At 39.6% G+C, this 20,007-nt stretch overlaps 1 protein-coding gene across 2 annotated transcripts in view; it reads left to right on the top strand.

The window, feature by feature from the left end:
• The window catches only part of LOC117400100 (docking protein 6), a 118,364-nt gene that overhangs the window by 28,890 nt on the left and 69,467 nt on the right, over nucleotides 1-20,007 (top strand). For both annotated transcript variants that reach the window (XM_059023112.1, XM_034915226.2), the window contains exon 2: nucleotides 11,665-11,772. In XM_059023112.1, the coding sequence (XP_058879095.1) occupies nucleotides 11,665-11,772 (108 nt within the window). The remainder of the gene's footprint in view (nucleotides 1-11,664; nucleotides 11,773-20,007) is intronic.

Genomic DNA, 20,007 nt, shown 5'->3' with positions numbered 1-20,007 from the left:
GTGGTTAAGGGGAAATAAAGGGAAAACAAAAACATGCATTTTTTCCCCAGAGGTAGAACGTTGTTTGATCATTTGTGGATTAGGTTAACTTTTATATTTCTGGTAATACAGAGTAGATTTTAAAGGGCTGGTGTATACTTACATAAAGACACATCGTTTCATTCAGCACATGTTACATACAGTATTACTCTGGTTCGTAACTGAAACTGAAGAGTAACTCATGAACTAATTTATATACACTTTAACACAGACATCAAAATTAAATTGGTATAATAAAGAACAAAAAAATAGGAATTGCTCAGGACCAATCAATATGGGTTATATCAGCTATAAATAAAAAAAAAGGCTTTGATGATATCACGCTGTTATAGTAACATAAATTTCCTGCAGCAAATGTGAGACAAAAATATAATTATTACACTCCTAGGTTTGTGAAAGATTTGTCTTTGGTACTTGTGCAATAGCTTTATGCAGAATGCATTTCCTCTGTGATATCTATATTTTTATTTATCATGACAAGCAGCCCCTAAATCAGTAATTACGCTCAGTGAACAAGGGCTGTTTTTCCTGCATGCTGGATCACTGATAACCTTCCTGCTGCTGAGGTGGCTTGTAAAACATGCTGCAGTCTTTCTGGTGTGAAAGTAAATCTGATTGTTAAAGGCAGTGGGGTGTCAGCTATAGTGTCTTATGGAAGTAATGAGATAACCTTCACCCCCAGCAGGCAGAGATGTTTTTTTTTTAGCAGAAATTGAATTTAAGAGGTGACGAATCAGTCTTTGTGCCTACTTTGGATTTATATTGAAAATAATATGCCTAGAACAAGAAACTAGGCAGGGAATAAGAAAGCAATAACCCAGGACAGGGCATTCAAATATGGTCCAATTTCCCTGTTAAACAGCCTAGGTCTTTGGATATTGGACCATATTTGAATATCCTGGAATCTGTTACTACACCTTCATAATAATAATATTAATAAAATAATCTTAATGGATTATAATAATATAGTATTTTTCATACAGCTTTTTTAGTTTATAGTGTTTATAGTTTATAAGATATTGGCAATATATATATATATATATATATATATATATATATATATATATATATATATATATATATATATATATATATGTATATATATATATATATATATATATATATATATATATATATATATATATTGGTTGTTTTGCAGACTGCAATGGGATTAGTTGCTACTTCTTTGTACATTGTGAATGGCTTGCAAGTTTGTGTTTGATGTGCTGTGAAACAGGCACACTAACCTGTGGTGCTCCCTGGGTGCTCTTACTATAGTAACACACACAAAGAATCTTGTGAAATCGATGCAGTCAAAGCTTGAAGCGTTACTGAACAGGTTGTAGGGTTTATAATAAAATGCATTACTTGCCGTTGAGGCCTGCTGTTTTGTATGTATTCCTACAACATTATTTTCTGTTTACATTATGTTTATTTTTATATTCATCTCAAACTGAGTCGCTGCAATTAAAATGTCTTTTGAAAGAACTGACCTTGTCTGGTCCATGCACTAATATTAATACTCATGTCTGTCATTTCGGTTTGCATGTTATTGATGCCCAACTCCATGTTTGTTTGTTTTTTTCACTATATGTCCAAACACAAAATGTAGTGTTTTGTAAAATGTTTTTTAACACTTATTGTTGTTTCAAATAGGGTTCTTATCATGAAAATGTCTTGATACATGTGCCCTTGGTTACTGACTTTATCATAAAAGACTGACAAGGTGCCTTCATATAATGGAACAAACACTCAAGATACATGTTCAAATATATAGCATACAGACATACAGCTGGACTTAAACAGCTGCCATATTCCCCAACAGTATGAACACTGGATCATTTGTGCTGAAGTCCTAACAAGTTTTGTCTCATGTGTACCCACCTACACAAAATTCAGTAGAGGAAAATATACTAAAGAAGCTAGGATAAGCAAGCAAAAACAACAAAAACAGCTATAGGAGAAACTGAAAAAAAAACATTATGAAACACCAGTTCCTAATAAAACATTACATTTAGTTACCCACAATGAGTTATTTTCAAAGAAAACTAACTAGTCATGTTATTTTTTATTAAGTAGCAGATTGAATTGTTCTTTATTATAGCAGTGTGGATTAGTGGTTAGGGCTCTGGACTCTTGACTGGAGGGTCGTGGGTTCAGTCCCTTGTGGGGGACACTGCTGCTGTACCCTTGAGCAAGGTACTTTACCTAGATTGCTCCAGTAAAAACCCAACTGTATAAATGGTTAATTCTATGTAAAAAATAATGTGATATCTTGTGACAATTGTAAGTCGCCCTGGATAAGAGCGTCTGCTAAGAAATAAATAATAATAATAATTATATTAAAACTAGAGGGAAAAAAAGCTAATGAAAAGCAGTTCTGGTTCCAAGCAATTGCAAAGAACATTGTGTTCAGACTATTAATTAACTAGTCGGCTGCAAAAATAAGCAACATTCTCTCCATTAATCAGGCTTAGAGTTTTAGTCTTACTAAAGCAATCAGGTTGCATTAGGCACTGCAGCAGTCCATCTCCATCACTCACTTCTCTCTTGATAATACCCATTTAGTAAATAAAATAAACCGTCATCGTTCAGCAGCAGAAGCTCTACAATAGGAGGCTGTGTGGTCCAGTGGTTAAAGAAAAGGGTTTGTAACCAGGAGGTCCCCGGTTCAAATCCCACCTCGGCCACTGACTCTTTGTGTGACACTGAGCAAGTCACTTAACCTCCTTGTGCTCCGTCTTTCTGGTGAGACGTAATTGTAAGTGACTCTGCAGCTGATGCATAGTTCACACACCCTAGTCTCTGTAAGTCGCCTTGGATAAAGGCGTCTGCTAAATAAACAAATAATAATAGTGCACTGCACTGCACCCATGAACCACATATAAAGTGGTGTCCCTCAGTATTTGCACCTTGTGGTTTCACATACTTAATCAATGACTTAGCTGTATCAATGTACTGATACTATTTAATGAAATGTCAGCACCTAACTGACTTTTTCTAATTTTCTAATAGAATATTTTGGAGTGGTCAAAACCTATTGAATTTTGCAAGCATCAGCCAGAACCCTCAAAAAAATACGATCTTTTTCACATCTTCGGGTCCTGAAGAAAGTTTGAGTGTTATGACTAACATGGGACTCACAATTGCTAATCAGTCTAATGCTGTACTTTTCTTTGTTAACTGCCTGAACCCGTTCCGGAATGCTACAACCTAGGAAGGCTGAGTTGATGGACCAGATTTTTTAAACACTATTCATTGGTTACTATGTTTTCATAATGAGTTTACTTCAGTGGTGTAGAGGTGAGTAAAAAAGTGGCTAAAGGCCCGTTTGGTGGAGTTGAACAGAAAGATTGAACAGATAAACATGAGCAGGTACCAGAGCCCCCACATACAGTCATGTCCCCTCTCAGGTGCTGTTCACGTGTGAACAGTCACAGACCCGATGGTGCGCTTCACGTGAACAGCTACTAGCACCGCCCTGCCGGTCCAGTGTGTCTGACAGAAAATTAACAAAACATAAACAACCAATCACAGAACACGTGCACACACACACAAAGAGAACACTCAGTCCAGTGGCCACGCCCCCTTACTCGTGCCACAGTTCTGAATTAGAGCTCTCAGCTGTCAGTCTCACACGCAGCAACACAGCACAGCCGCTCACCGTTAAAATATTTTGTCTTTAACCCAGGATTTGCATATCACAGGAGAGTAGAAACGAGTAAACTCTGTATCCCTTATATTAGAAGTGGGTAAATGCTATATTGCCCAAATTAAAAGTGGGTAAAGGCCATTTACCTGTGTGAACCCTTGACTACACCACTGGTTTACTTTTATTTTTCTATAGTGTGTTATTTTTGTGTCTGCACTAGTCCCACCAGATAGTGAAAAGATAGTTACAGGACTTTATTGATCAATTAGTATAAACCATGGATTATACCACATGGTATTACCCTTGTGTTAATATATAGATCATGTCACATAATCACTCCATCACTTACAAGAATAAGGGGCTTAGATTGGCTTCATATGACACGCAGGCATTGCTCCTAATATACAGGATGACAACTAATGCTACTCCATTAAACAGCTCCTGAGAGCATTAGTAAACACACATGTTCTTGGAATCCATATTGAGAGGAACTCAGCAAAATAGCACTCAGTCAGAGCATCAGTTATGCACAGCCCCACAATCCATTTGCTTGGATTATTAGTCACATTCTGCTCTTTAAAAGCTAAATAGTGTTTTCTCTCAAAGCCCACTCACATTTTGTATTCCTTTTCAGATTAGATGAGTCCTAGGTTGCTAATCAGAAATGTACTTATTTTTTTCCTTTTTGTAATGTACAGTACAAGATTCAGCAATTGTGAAGGCAAACAAATCAATGTTAGTGGTATGCAGTAAAACTAGCTAAGAAACAACTTTATGACAGCTTGGAGAAAGGAACATATTGCTCTGAACAATTTCTGGCTAGTTTTATACTGTTATAATTGTGCAGTTCCTTTCAGAAGCCTTGCCTTTGCCCTTACACTTCTTAAAAAGGTTCCATGTTGTATATTTACTGACGCAGGATGCATTTGTTGAAACGGAAATAAAAGGTTGGTTGATTATTTTTATATACTGTATATATATATATATATATATATATATATATATATATATATATATGCAGTAGTTGATTTCAACAATAGGCTGGAGACATCAGTAATGGAGAGAAGGAAGAGAGCAGGAGGGGCATTCGGAGGGGAGTCAAGGTGGTCAAGTACTATACTGGGTTTGTGGCAGGAGGGCGTAGAATAAATGGTGTCGATTTTGTTTCGAAAGAACGAGGAGAAATCATGGCAGGTAAGAGAGGAGGATGAATGGGAGGTGGATTTATCGGTGGCTGGATGCAGGATTTGATCAATGGAGAATATTTGGTTTACCGTGTCCCATAGATATGATTTCTGAGAAGTACTTCACCCTGGCAGCAGCGAGCGTGCGTCTGTAGCTACTGAGGTGATCGGTCCAAATCTCTCTGTGAACTGTTAGTCCAGACGACCTCCATTTGCGCTCAGACTTGCGGCAGTCGAAGTTCGAGGGTATACCGTGGACAGGTGTGATGTTTCTTCACTGTTCTGGTTGTAAGGAGGGCAACTGTGTCGATGATCTGAGTAAGGGTGGCGTTGTAGAGGGACACCGCATCATCGACCGAAGATGGAAGAGTACCAGTCAGAGGGGAAGAAGAGACACATTCTGAGAGTATTATAGGATTTAGCAGATTTTTGGGACGGAAAGAAATAACAGTATCAGTAGTAGCTGAAGGTGCGGGAAGATTAATATTGGCATTGATTAAGAAATAGTCAGAGAGAGAGAGATCTGAGACTGAGAGATTGGAGATATCAAGACCTCTGGTGATGAGTAGATCCAGGTTGTGTCCATGGGTGTGAGTGGGAACGTTGACAGATTGAGAGAGTCCAAGACAGTCCAGGAGCCTGACAAAGTAGGTCACAAAAGGGGAAGAAGGAAAATCGACATGGATGTTGAAATTACTTTGGTGTAGAATTTTGTCAGTTGAAGTGCATATTAAGGAGAGGAATTGTAAGAACTCTGCAATAAAAGCTATTTAAGTTATTCTTTGGTGGATGATAGATAACAGAAAGGGTGAGGGGAGCTTGATAGCGAGATGCTCAAACAAAGAGAAGGCTGGCATAGAAACAGTTGAGGTGGCAAGCACAGTTAGCAATAACCCCCCACCTCTACCCGTGAGGCATGGCTTGTCAAAGAGCGTGTAGCCATTTGGGGTGGATAGATGTAGCAAGTGCTTATCATTTACAGAGTGTCAGGTTTCTGCTAGACAGAGAAGATCAAGGTTAGTATCAGTTATAAGTTTGTTGAGAAGCAGGAGATTTGTTAGTCAGAGAACAGCAATTTAGGAAGGAGAATTTACAGTCTGTAGCAGGCAGTACAGGGGGAGAGGGAGTTAGTAGTGGTATCTGAAGCAAGTACTTACCAGTGTTCATTCTACGAGGGGAGAAAGAGCTAGCACGCCTTGTTCAGGGGATCCAGATGTTTGGTGTCAGAGTAGGAATGAGGCCTCTAGTAGAGGTTTGTAAAAAGTCCTCACTCCACCTGTCCTCGCTCTGACTGCCACAGCTCAGACTGCCCTTGGACATGTGGCCCTATACTATCCTGTAGGCCTAGAGCCGTATACTTTACACGATATTCTAATCAACCTCACAATTCAACACAACCCAACACAGTTAGGAAAACTTAATTACAATTTTTAAGTGCAGGCTGGTTAATTTAGCAAACAACGATTTTAACTATCAAATTAACTGTAATCCACTTACCTACTTTGATGTTGAATCAATCAGCAGCACAGATTTCAGCCAGCACACAGCACACATGTCTTCAGTTACAAATACAAACTAAGTGATTGCAAAGTGTAAGTGCCAATTTATGTGCAGTAAGCCAAACAAACTGACACACACGCCCACTATTTATTTACAATTTTTAAGTGCAGGCTGGTTACCTTAGCAAAAAATGATTTTAACTATCAAATTAATTGTAATCCACTCACCGCTATAATGGGAAAGAACACAGACATTTACTTATCTGTTCCAACCATAGGGGTCAGGATTCTTCCCATAGGGTGGCATCTTAGTCAGTTTAATTGAATGGGAAGACAAGAGCTGGATGCGAACCTAGAAACCTAAAAAATTAAGAGACCACTGTTTCTCTGGTTTTACTATTTATAGGTATGTGTTTGGGTAAAATGAACATTTTTGTTTTATTCTATAAACTACTGACAACATTTCTCCCAAATTCCAAATAAAAATATTGTCATTTAGAGCATTTATTTGCAGAAAATGACAACTGGTCAAAATAACAAAAAATATGCAGTGTTGTCAGACCTCGAATAATGCAAAGAAAATAAGTTCATATTCATTTTTAAACAACACAATACTAATGTTTTAACTTAGGAAGAGTTCAGAAATCAATATTTGGTGGAATAACCCTGATTTTCAAGCACAGCTTTTATGCGTCTTGGCATGCTCTCCACCAGTCTTTCACATTGATGTTGGGTGACTTTATGCCACTCCTGGCGCAAAAATTCAAGCAGCTCGGCTTTGTTTGATGGCTTGTGACCATCTATCTTCCTCTTGATCACATTCCAGGTCTGGAGATTGGGCTGGCTATGACAGGGTCTTGATCTGGTGGTCCTCCATCCACACCTTGATTGACCTGGCTGTGTGGCATGGAGCATTGTCCTGCTGGAAAAACCAATCCTCAGAGTTGGGGAACATTGTCAGAGCAGAAGGAAGCAAGTTTTCTTCCAGGACAACCTTGTACTTGGCTTGATTCATGCGTCCTTCACAAAGACAAATCTGCCCGATTCCAGCCTTGCTGAAGCACCCCCAGATGAGTCCAATTTTCAGCTTTGCCCAACGCCTGGTCGTCTAATGGTTAGACGGAGACCTGGAGAGGCCTACAAGCCACAGTGTCTCGCACCCACTGTGAAATGTGGTGGAGGATCGGTGATGATCTGGGGGTGCTTCAGCAAGGCTGGAATCGGGCAGCTTTGGCATGAATCAAGCCAAGGACCACCAGATCAAGACCCTGTCATGGCCAGCCCAATCTCCAGACCTGAACCCCATTGAAAACCTCTGGAATGTGATCAAGAGGAAGATAGATGGTCACAAGCCATCAAACAAAGCCAAGCTGCTTGAATTTTTGCGCCAGGAGTGACATAAAGTCACCCAACATCAATGTGAAAGACTGGTGGAGAGCATGCCAAGATGCATGAAAGCTGTGCTTGAAAATCAGGGTTATTCCACCAAATATTGATTTCTGAACTCTTCCTAAGTTAAAACATTAGTATTGTGTTGTTTAAAAATGAATATGAACTTATTTTCTTTGCATTATTCGAGGTCTGACAACACTGCATATTTTTTGTTATTTTGACCAGTTGTCATTTTCTGCAAATAAATGCTCTAAATGACAATATTTTTATTTGGAATTTGGGAGAAATGTTGTCAGTAGTTTATAGAATAAAACAAAAATGTTCATTTTACCCAAACACATACCTATAAATAGTAAAACCAGAGAAACAGATAATTTTGCAGTGGTCTCTTAATTTTCTCCAGAGTTGTATATATATATATATATATATATATATATATATATATATATATATATATATATATATATATATATATACTGTTGTATGTTACTCCATAGTTCTATAGTTTGCACAACCTAAATCAGAAACCACACCTTTAGGCTTTCTTGTTTATTTATTAAAGACAAAGCTACTTTCAGTTGCAGGCATATACGCCTCATCCCTTCCTTGAAGCCTGCTTTCCACTTTTCCATGCAGCAGCAGGAGGTTATTAAAGTCATATACAATATACCCTCAGGGAAGCAACCCAAATATGGTGTGTATTTGATATTGATACCATTTAACAAGAAACACCTCAATTGAAAGAACATTAACTCAGAAGGTTTTTTTAGGACACTGGACTGTGTTTTGGGAGATGGGAAAGCACTTTTGTACCTCCTGTACCAGATTGGAATATAGGAAATAGTTATAACATTAAACAATGTCCCAAACAGATAGCTTTTTCAGTGGACATCAACATTGTTTGCTGTTTGCTTCAGTGAAACTTGATGATGTCCCCCCATTGGCTTATATCAATGGTTGTCACTATCCTGGATGCAATATGTGCTTAAATATTCTCTACACCAAATCAATGATCCTATTCCCACAAATTAGTATCTCGGACCTTTATTTTCTTATTTATAATATATGGGCTGCAGTGCATTTACGTGAACATTTTGAGTGGTTTATGTAATGACCCAGAACCCATAGATGAAATATTTTCTCGAAATGCACCGCAACTCATATGTTATTACAAGGATTTAAAGATGTTCAAGATATCTATCAATACTACTCAGAACAGAACTTACCTTTCTGGGTTCATAGGCTACTCACCGCACTTCAATGCATAAACACAATAACACGTGTTGAATTCAGAATGGTATTATATTGAATTAATTAACTTTACTACTTAGGATGTCATTGTTTTATCTACAATATAATTTAAAATGGAGCTCATAAGAAGCAATGTGGATTGACATTAAATCAGAGTCACTGCCTGTGTTAAAGATCACTTGTGGTTTGATTGTAGATTTGGACCGTAACTGCCTGGTTGAAAGTACAATTGGGCCCAAAGATGGTTTGCATGCTGTGTGTAGGATATCTTATCGCAGGCCTCGATACTTATATTTAATTTGTTAGTGTTTGACTAATAATAATTAAAAAATGCTGACTATATAAGGGTCCTGAAGTTCTTAACTGTCAGTATGGCAGCGAAGTGCTGTGTTCTTCAGAGGTAATTAGCCCTTTGCTGTGCAGTAAGACCATTCTATAATGAATACTGAATATTTTTCGGGAACTAATTTACTGCCACTGTGACACAGAGATATCTTTTAAAAGGCTGGTAAAATGGGTTACATAAGTAACATCATGTGTTTATACATCAATTGGTAGTGGGTAGTGGTGGGCTGAAGGGTCTACAGTATCGATATATTTGTTTAAGTTTGTCGTTGGGATTTTTATCATAGGCAGCAGTGATCTATAATGCTTTTTATGAGTTTTGTTTTTTGATTTTGCATTTCAAGTATGCAATCTCTAAAATATCTACTACAGGCTTTAATGGAATTTTATATTGTAGAGATTTTATGCTAACGTAAGCCCGCTTGAAACCTCAATAATTGCATTTTTAGTTGTAAGACATTTCCCTTTGAAGAAAGGAGGAATGCCAGTATGGGATAAAATCATATTCATGTTTGCAATTATGATGCGACATTGACATCATTAAACGCCTATTCTGAGATAAGCTCTATAAGCAGTAGCAATAATGTGACATTTTATATCAAACTGTTACTTCAAAGGGATAATTAGGTTATGCCCCCATTATAAGTAATGTAAAAACTAGTATTGGCTCAATTATACACCATGTTGAAACATTGCCAGTGATTCATTCTAGTCTATTTTTACCTGATATCAAGGGGAACAGCATATCCTCATACTCTATGACTAAGAACTGACACACAGCTATACTGCTAAGTTAGCTTCAGCATTCAACAAAGGTTTAAGAAAGTAAAAAAAAATCTGTGCAGTTCCACTTGAATATAAGGTGTCTTGTAAGCAACAGTTAAAAGTTAACTGTTACATCAAGAAGAATAGCAGGGGCAGTAGAAACTATCTTGAATCAGTTATTGAAATGCCACCTTTTTATGTTTTGTATTTTTCTAGGCTATGAAGGGTTTCAGCTGAGTAAACAACATCTATCTTGTCTGTGGAAAGGAAACCAAGTGAATAGCTTCAGTCATTAAATATACATCATACAAATGGAACACAGGAAACGATTGTGGTTTCTAAAATGCATATTACATTCATTTGTATTAAATCATGCACTGGTTGTTCAAGAATCCACACATTTAGAATTGCCTTGACAAACAATTCTGATTGGAACCTCTGATTATTATTTGCCACTTTAACCTTTTTTAAACTGTAAATGGAATATGGGCTCTTTCAGCTGATTAAGTCCAGTAAGTATGCTGAATAGATTGACAGGTTTCAGGTACAACACAAATGAAAATAGGGTGCCCAAGAGAATTTCACAGAGGATGTTTTAAAGTCAAACTTTATTAAAATAAGAATCCACAAGTACATTGTCTACACTGAAGCTACTTATACTTATAGTATTAATTATTATGATATCATATGTTTGGGGGGATAACTTAAATACATTCTGTTAATGTATAGAGTTCCATCTTCACATTACTTAATTGTGTGCTGTAGTTAACACATGTAGGAAATGTTAGTAAATGGTAGGTAAAGTGTACTGTAACTACACGTGTTCTTAGATTAATTTAGTGTGTTTCATGTATGATACACACAAGAAATAATAATAATAATAATAATAAAATTGGGAAGACTATAATAAAGGATTCCTTTCATGTACACTGTGAAATGTATTGATCAGTCATTCATTTAAATAATTTAAATACTCACATGAAACACACATTAATACACTGGAGTTCATGCAGGCCATAATCAATTCCTTAATGATCATTTCTTAGTAATAATTTCTTAAATAAATTTACTAGGAATACATGTTTTTTTTTTTATGTTGGGTGATCCCAAAAACACTCTACGGTTATGAATCAAAAACCACAGTCAAACTGTGTTTAGGTAAAACCATGCCATTGATTGCCTTGACATTACTCGATACAGTATTGTGCAGTGTCAGCTCAACACAGCATATAAAACAGGATCTAAGATATATTACAAAAACTAAAGCTTTTCTCAGTGGCATGCCCACATTTTGTGTAATGCAGTTTCACTGGAAAAAAACTACATTAGAATTGCAATTTGAGGCCAGTCCAGCCTGATGGACTATGCCAGAACTTTCACTGAGAAAATTAATCCTTTATATACCAGGGACCAATACATCGAAACTAACTGGATTTTACAATGTTGTAATGCATATTGCTCTTTACTTTTTATTCATTACAGTTCTGATGACCATGCTGAAACATTTCTAATGGCATTTTTTTCATTCCATTGACAGATTTTTAGACGTTGCTGGTTGGTGTTTAAGAAGGCATCCAGTAAAGGTCCACGGAGGTTAGAGAAATTTCCAGACGAGAAGGCAGCATACTTCAGAAACTTTCACAAGGTGTGTGGGATGCATTGTGTAACTGAGATTCTTCTTCCAAGTTATAATATATTTCTGAAGCACGTCCACATGCACTCCAGATGAAACGAGTAGTGAATTTTATTTTTCCTCCAGACACACTTTATTTATGTTAAATGAATGTAAAAAAAAAATTAAAAAAATTAAAATCCATAATTTATAAAGCAGTTTCACTGATGTTTTCATCCTGAATTTGCTTACTGCATGTATGTCGCTGGGGCTTCTGAATCTATCCATTTGGATAATTCAGAGCATTTAGACTGAAGGATACCCAAATTAAGTCCACAGGGGACTTGTTAGCCTTTAAGATCCAAGTGCATTATAATATATTGCTTGGTGTGCTCAAGAGGAACCCTGCCAAGAAACACTCTATGTGGAAACATGTCCTGAACTCAACCACACTTAGGTTCTGTGTTATCTGTCAGTGCTCTGAGATAAAACCAAATAAGTTTGCTTTGTTTGTTAAAGCATAAATTAAATCAGCATGCTAGATACACAAATACATTAACATGTTGCATTTATTCATTAGTATTATCGTTACTATTAACCAGGGAAATCGATTTCTGGAATTTCTGGTCTTTATATTTCTTTAGACGTGATTGGCTTTGTGACAGTTTTGCCAGGCTGGCTTGAAAAGCTACAAGCAGCTTGTTCTGCAGATCGGTAATAAAGGCAGCAGGTGTTCAGGAGATAGCAGTGGATGCTGGGTTTGAACTGATGGTCAGCCAGCGTACTGGAAGTCAAGCCTCCCTAATGTTTATTAGAAAAATCGACATATATATTTAGTACTGTTGTGAACCAGGGCCGAATTAACGCATAGGCAAACTAGGCATGTGCCTAGGGCCTGAACTCAAGGGGGGGGGGGGGGGGGGGGTAGATGTGGTTTTGTTTTGGTTTGTTTTCCCCACATGATTCCCTGTTTGTGCAGATGCAGATTTTAAAAGATCTCTGGACGTGCACGCATGATATTTCTGTGCCCGAGCCCCGTTGTGTTCTCAAGCACTGCTATTGAGTTCTGCTGCAGTTTGCAACAAATATTGTAAACAAGACAAAACTAATTATGTTGCAAAATAAAAGAGCCCATTTAATACCACTGCTTTTCTAGATATACAGTACGTTCAGCCTCCTGAGTTGCTCAATACACAAAATTCTTGATTAAAGTAACCTTATACAACTTTTTTTTTTCTTTTAAAACACATTTTCATTGTATTACATGTAAATACTGTTCAGAAACATCACGCGTTCATGTCCAGCAGTCTTTGAAATGCAGCTGTGTCAGCATGGAATCATCAAGGGTACAGAATTCTATAGGGTACAGAAACCCACTATATGTAACACCTGAACTTACTTGTATGACAAAACATTGACGATTTCTCTGCTTTGGAGACCTTGCTTTTAATTTGTCTGAAAAGAGGTTGGTGATAGGGCTCCCGAGTGGCGCATCCAGTAAAAGCACTCGCTAGATTGCAGGATGCGCTCTATAGCCTGGACGTCGCCGGTTCGAGTCCAGGCTATTCCACAGTCGACCGTGGACGGGAGCTCCGAGGGGGCGGCGCTCAATTGGCCGAGCGTCGTCCGGGGGGAGGGAGGGTTAGGTCGGCCAGGGTGTCCTCGGCTCACCGCGCACCAGCGACCCCTGTAGTCTGGCCGGGCGCCTGCAGGCTTGCCTGTAAGCTGCCCAGAGCTGCGCTGTCCTCCGACGCTGTAGGTCTGAGACGGCTGCACGGTGAGTCTACAGAGTGTAAAGAAGCGGGCGGCTGACGGCACACGCTTCAGAGGACAGCGTGTGTTCATCTTCGCCCCTCCCGAGTCAGCGCAGGGGTGGTAGCGGTGAGCTGAGCCTAAAAAAAATAATTGGGCATTTCAAATTGGGGAGAAAATAATTTAAAAAAAAACTGATTGGCAACGACTAAATTTTTATAAAAAAAAAAAAAAGAGGTTGGTGATAATTAGAGTTTAGCAATCTGGAGATCTAAAACAACCCCCTTAATGCTATGTGTTTCAGGAGGTTATTAGCACTGTGGCTCATTCATGGGATGAGTCTTGGTACACAATGACGATTCCATACATAACCTCTATGTCTCCTTTGCTTGATTGTCTTTATATCTTTAAATGAAAGCCAATTGTTGTCAAATTATTGAAAATATGAGACCTGCACATATATATAGTAGGCCAGAAAATACTTTAGCATCAGCATACTATACAAGATTTAAAAACACCAACAGTAACAAAGGACATAATCTGCGAACCTTCAACCTTGAAGTTAATAACAGATCGACGAAACTGACAAATAGCTTACAACCCTGGAGGAAATGGGATTGGTTTGCTTAGATCTCTTCTCATGGAAATTACTTGACAGTTTCAATTTTGTTTAATTATCTTAGACCACAAAATGTAAACAACAAGGACGATTTGTTGATCTATTTAGGTGTTACAGCATGGTTTGTAAATGAACAACATGTCATGACAATTCTTGAAATAAATTGTGCTTTAATATATTAGCGTGCCAAGTTAGATGTGGTTTTGTTTCTGGAGTGAACGATACAATTAAATTAGATTTTTTTATTGTTAAATATCAAGTTACATTCTTTTGACATTAACTGCCTATGCATTAAATATATTGCATTATTTTGAATAGATGCTGTAGTGCTGCCAATGATTACAAAATAACAAACACTGTAGCATCAATTACAATAAACAGAGAGATCACATTGTGCAGGATATTTAACAGGTACAACGGAAAGATTCATCACATTTTAGGTGTTAATCTCATCAATCTGTAGTTTATCACCTATTTAATCCTAGGATGTGTGTTCATACCATTCTCTACTGCAGCGTATGTTTAAATCAATATTTTTCATGTTTAAAGTAAGGTGTTACTGTGTTTACAATTGTTTTAATGTTTGCATTCACATGACGTTAGTCATAAATCATTTTTGAATACTTATTGCTGTTTCACATCAGGTTCTCACCAAGAAAATGTCTTCAGGTATCCCAGTTTGATTGGTTTGTCTGTCAGCCATTTTTGCCAGGACTCAATTTGCTGGTTTTATCACATAGTAAGATCTATGTTGATTGAGTCAATTTTACAACTGAGGAGCAGAATTTCCCAATGGTTACAAACTTAAAAGTGTGGTCCTTTTTCATTTCGCACATTTTAGCATCTGTCTTCTTGTAGTAGGACAATGTGCAAACTACAAACTGCTAACTATCATGACAATACATGGTAACAGCCAAATAATTTTATCAATGAAGTATTTTTATATAGCGCTTTTCATGGCAGAGCCATCGCAAAGTTCTTCACAATAAAAAAAGGCCAGTAAAAATAAGACCAAACTACAAAAGAAATAAAAGTAAAATAAAACAAAAAATAATGATCCCTGGCAAAGCATTCCAAAAAGCTGGGGCATGATGGGAAAACCTGCTATCTGACATACCTAGTCATTGGTATGTCACAGTAGTTAGATTTAGTCTGCCCCCTAGTGTCTTCACAGTTGGTACATAGCTGTTTTCTATGATTCTTTCAGTCAAATTCCTATACCTCTGTTGTCCAGTGAACATTAACCATTGCATTTTTTAAACCTGTGTTTGAAGACCACCTCTTTTTGATACACCATGCTTTTAGATACTTTACTGACTTTATAGCTGGTACACAGCTGGTTTCTATTATTTATGTCAGGTTCCATGACTAAAATCATGTGGTATCGCTTGTAGAGATTTCCATTACACGAGAGTAGATGTTAAAACTTCATGCTGATTTGAACTCGGCTCTCGCCAAGATAAGCACCAACTAAGACGTAGCTTTACAGTAAACTAATGTGATCCATATGCGTCTCCATCCATTTACGTTTCCTTCCATATGATGATGTAGATATCCTTCTGACTGGTGTTAATGGCTGAAGTGTAAAGCTGGCTCCAGGGATCAGCTTATTTTGCCTCCCTGGCGCATCAGCACACACAACGGCTGCGATGCTGGCTCCGGGGATCAACCAAAGTGCGGCCTCCCCGGCGCATCAGCATGACAACCGTCTGGATTGAGCTAAGTAGGGTACATCTCTGGGGTTTTCAAGTGGGCACCTTCCATCCTCAGTGTTTCGTCGACTAGCCCACGACACCTCAAGAGGGCTCGACGGTGATTCTGGCGTCCCAGCATCACCCCCCTCCGTCCCCCACTCAACTCAGCCCAGCTTACTTACCTGTCCCCAGCCAGAATCTTTCCGTCTCAACCACAGCCAGTTGCTGCTCCTCTCTGCTGCTTCAGATAAGTTCTTCACTGTGCGACGCAACTCTTGGCCACTGAATCCGACGTCTCTGAGAAACCGGGTTGTAGAGTGTGCCACAAATCCTCGACAACCCACTTCCACTGGGTAAACCCGAACTCTCCATCCTCGCTGTTCCGCTTCAGTGGCTAGTTGAGCATACCGCAGTTTCTTCCTCTCATACGCCTCATCTACAGCATCCTCCCATGGCACTGTTAACTCTACCAGGTGAACAAGGCGTGCTGATCCAGACCACAAGACAATATCTGGTCGAAGGTTAGTGGTGGCAATCTCAGGTGGAAAAATAAGCCGTTGACCAACATCTGCCAGCATTTTCCAGTCTCTAGCAGCTTCCAGTTGTCCTGGGCGAGGATTGGTTTTAACACCTTTTCTTGGTGGTTGCTCTCCTGGGCGGAGGAATGTTGTCTTTTGTGTGTAATGTTTTGTGGAACAGGTGGCAACTTATTGGTCATGTTACGCTTGTCTTCCAATGCTAAGGCCAAACATCGCAGCTCCTGGTCATGGCGCCAAGTAAACCGTCCTTGGCTAAGAGCCACCTTACATCCTGTCAAAATGTGCCTTAATGTTGCAGGTGATGAACACAAAGGACATGAGGGATCCTCTCCTACCCAGAGGTTTAGGTTCTGTGGTGATGGGAGAACATCATATGTTGACCTGATGAGGAAACTGATCCTGCTCTGTTCCATTGACCATAGGTCTTGCCAGCCAATCTTGCGTTGTTCCACACTCTTCCATCTCATCCATTCTCCCTGTTTGGCCTGGGAAATGGCCTTTATACACCTCATCCTCTCCTCCTGCTTTTGCACCTCGTTGACTACCAGCTTCCTTCTTTGAGCTGGGGCCGCCTTGTGCCATGTAGGAGGAGTTGAACTGAAACCAAGACCCCCTCTTCCATGCTGAACTTGCCCCATGATATCACCAATTCGAAGGGCAGCCTTTGCATCTTCCACAGCTTTCTTTGCCGCCCACTTTCTTCCAGTTTTCAACACAGGTGCTGCCTCCCTTACGCATTTATCGCGTGACTCTACTAATGTCATTTCCAATCTGACCTTGGCGCACTTAAACTCCTCGGTTAGAGCAGAGACTGGTAGCTGCAGTATTCCTTTACCATAAAGTCCCACTCTGCTGAGGCAGCGTGGAACTCCCAACCATTTCCTGATGTATGAACTGATTAAAGCTTCCAGCTTCTCTACTGTTGTCAAAGAAACCTCGTACACAGTCAGTGGCCACAGCAACCTCGGCAGTAGACCAAACTGAAAGCACCAGAGTTTTAGTTTACCTGGTAGAGCGCAGCTGTCTATGCTCTTCAACCCTTCCACTGCTTGTTGTCTAACTTCTCCCACACGAACTGTGTCCTTTAGATCCCCGTCGTACCATCTCCCAAGACTCTTCACTGGCTTCTCAGACACTGTTGGTATTGCCTCACCATTAATGAAGAATGTTTTATCTACTACTTTGCCTTTAATTATAGAGATGCTCCTTGATTTAGTGGGCTTGAATTGCATTCGTGCCCATTCAATGTTATTGGTTAATTTGCCCAATAATGGATTAGTGCAGGCTACTGTTGTAGTCATGGTTGTCATGTCATCCATGTATGCTCGAATTGGTGGTAGTCGCATTCCAGAAGCCAAGCGCTCTCCTCCTACTACCCATTTTGATGCCCTAATGATTACTTCCATTGCCATGGTAAAAGCCAGCGGAGAAATGGTGCATCCTGCCATTATTCCAACCTCTAGGCATTGCCATGTAGTGCTGAATTCTGAAGTTGAAAAACTGAATTGCAAATCTCCAAAATAGGCTTTCACTAAATTTGTTATTGTCATCGGTACACTGAAAAAATCAAATGCTGCCCAAAGTAGTTCATGTGGCACTGAACCATATGCATTAGCCAAATCCAGGAATGTCACATGGAGCTCCTTCCTCTCCTTTTTAGCTGATTGAATTTGTTGCCAGATCACATTGATGTGTTCTAAGCTACCTGGGAAACCTGGAATGCCCGCTTTTTGTATTGAAGTGTCAATGAAGCAGTTCTTTAATAGGTAAGCTGACAATCTCTGAGCAATAATGCTGAAGAAAATCTTGCCTTCTACGTTTAATAGGGAAATGGGACGAAACTGACTGATGCTTGTAGAATCTTTTTCTTTAGGTATAAAGACTCCACCTGCTCGGCGCCATACTCTTGGTACAACCTGTTTTTCCCATGCCACTTTCATCAATTTCCACAGAATTCGTAGAACTCCTGAAGCACTCTTGTACACTCTGTACGGAACTCCATTAGGCCCTGGAGATGATGAAGCCCTTGCTTTTTTCACAGCTTGCTCTATTTCTTTCCACTTAGGTGCACAGTCCTCCATTTGGTATTCTGGTGGATTGATAGGTGGGATGTCTGACGGAATTGAAATAGGCTCCTGCCTTTTTGAATCTGTATGTGTTTCCTCCAAATATCTCTCCACCTCAACCTTAGATGCTTTTAGTGTGCCATTCTTCTCACTGGTGAATAACTTCTTTACAAATTTGAATGGGTCTTTATAAAAGTTAGCTCTCGCACGCTCCTTCTTTTTGTAGCGTTTCCGTAGGCGCTCAGCTCTGCGCAATGTTGCAAGCTTATCTTTTATGACCCTTTGTAAGAGATTGAGTCCCTCCTTCTGACTTTGTTCTGCTCTTCTCCATTGGTTCCTCAGCTGTCTCCTTTCTCTCTAACTAAGCGTTCAATCTCCTGCTGCCGTCTAGACTTTCCAGGAATAGTTTGTACTTTTTCCTTCCTTTTTTCAACTCCAAACCTCTCACTTCCATATGCGTAGATGATGTCCCCAAATTTATCCAGCTTCTTTTCAACTGTTCCACTTAATCTTTCCAATGCAACGCAGAGATCTGTGTTTACTGTGTCCCATGCAGTTTTCTCACAAGCTCTTGGCCATTTAACTCCAGGCTTGTGCCCGTTGAGGTTCTTTTCTCTCTTATGCTGGTTTGTCTGACCGGGTTCACAAGGATCATTATGTTCATCACTAACTGTGTCCATGCAAGTCCTCCTCACATCTATGACAGGGGTGCTGATATCCTGCGAACTGTGGTTTGCTTCCTGTCGCTGGATTTCATTCGACTGACTTGACTGACTTCGTAAGAAGTACTGATCAATGCGAGGCCCTTGTCCCTTCTCCCTCAAGCATTTCATTCTCCCTTGATGAATCTTCAAACCCCTGACCGTTGTCGCCTTGCTCCAGCCGCAGACACAAACCTGGAGTTCCATGTCTTTGTTAACTGCAGATCTTGAACTAGTCTTTTGTGAAGTACTCTCCATACTCATATCCGTTTCCGTTCCTAAGTCGTTAACCGTGTTGTCCAACGTTGAGTCATCTTCCGCCCCCGCTTTCGCAGACTCTAGGGGTATTTTTCTCTTTAATTTCTTAGAAGCCTTGGGCGGGTGTCTCCAGCATCCTGTAAACACAGAGCTGGATACTGCCGACAAGGGTAGCTAACCCTTACCAGCCCCAATGGGGTCTCTTTCCTCCTGTCAGCTGTCTCTCCAGGCTGTCACAAGGTCTTTCCCTTGTTGCCAGCTGCACTATTCACAGCAGTCACTGGACGTATCCAGATCTTCATGATTTCCATTACACGAGAGTAGATGTTAAAACTTCATGCTGATTTGAACTCGGCTCTCGCCAAGATAAGCACCAACTAAGACGTAGCTTTACAGTAAACTAATGTGATCCATATGCGTCTCCATCCATTTACGTTTCCTTCCATATGATGATGTAGATATCCTTCTGACTGGTGTTAATGGCTGAAGTGTAATGCTGGCTCCAGGGATCAGCTTATTTTGCCTCCCTGGCGCATCAGCACACACAACGGCTGCGATGCTGGCTCCGGGGATCAACCAAAGTGCGGCCTCCCCGGCGCATCAGCATGACAACCGTCTGGATTGAGCTAAGTAGGGTAC

The sequence above is a fragment of the Acipenser ruthenus genome, chromosome 4, assembly GCF_902713425.1.
Source record: "Acipenser ruthenus chromosome 4, fAciRut3.2 maternal haplotype, whole genome shotgun sequence".
Taxonomy (NCBI): Eukaryota; Metazoa; Chordata; class Actinopteri; order Acipenseriformes; family Acipenseridae; genus Acipenser; species Acipenser ruthenus.
The sequence above is the reverse complement of the archived record's forward strand: the minus strand, read 5'-3'. Positions and strand labels throughout refer to the sequence as shown.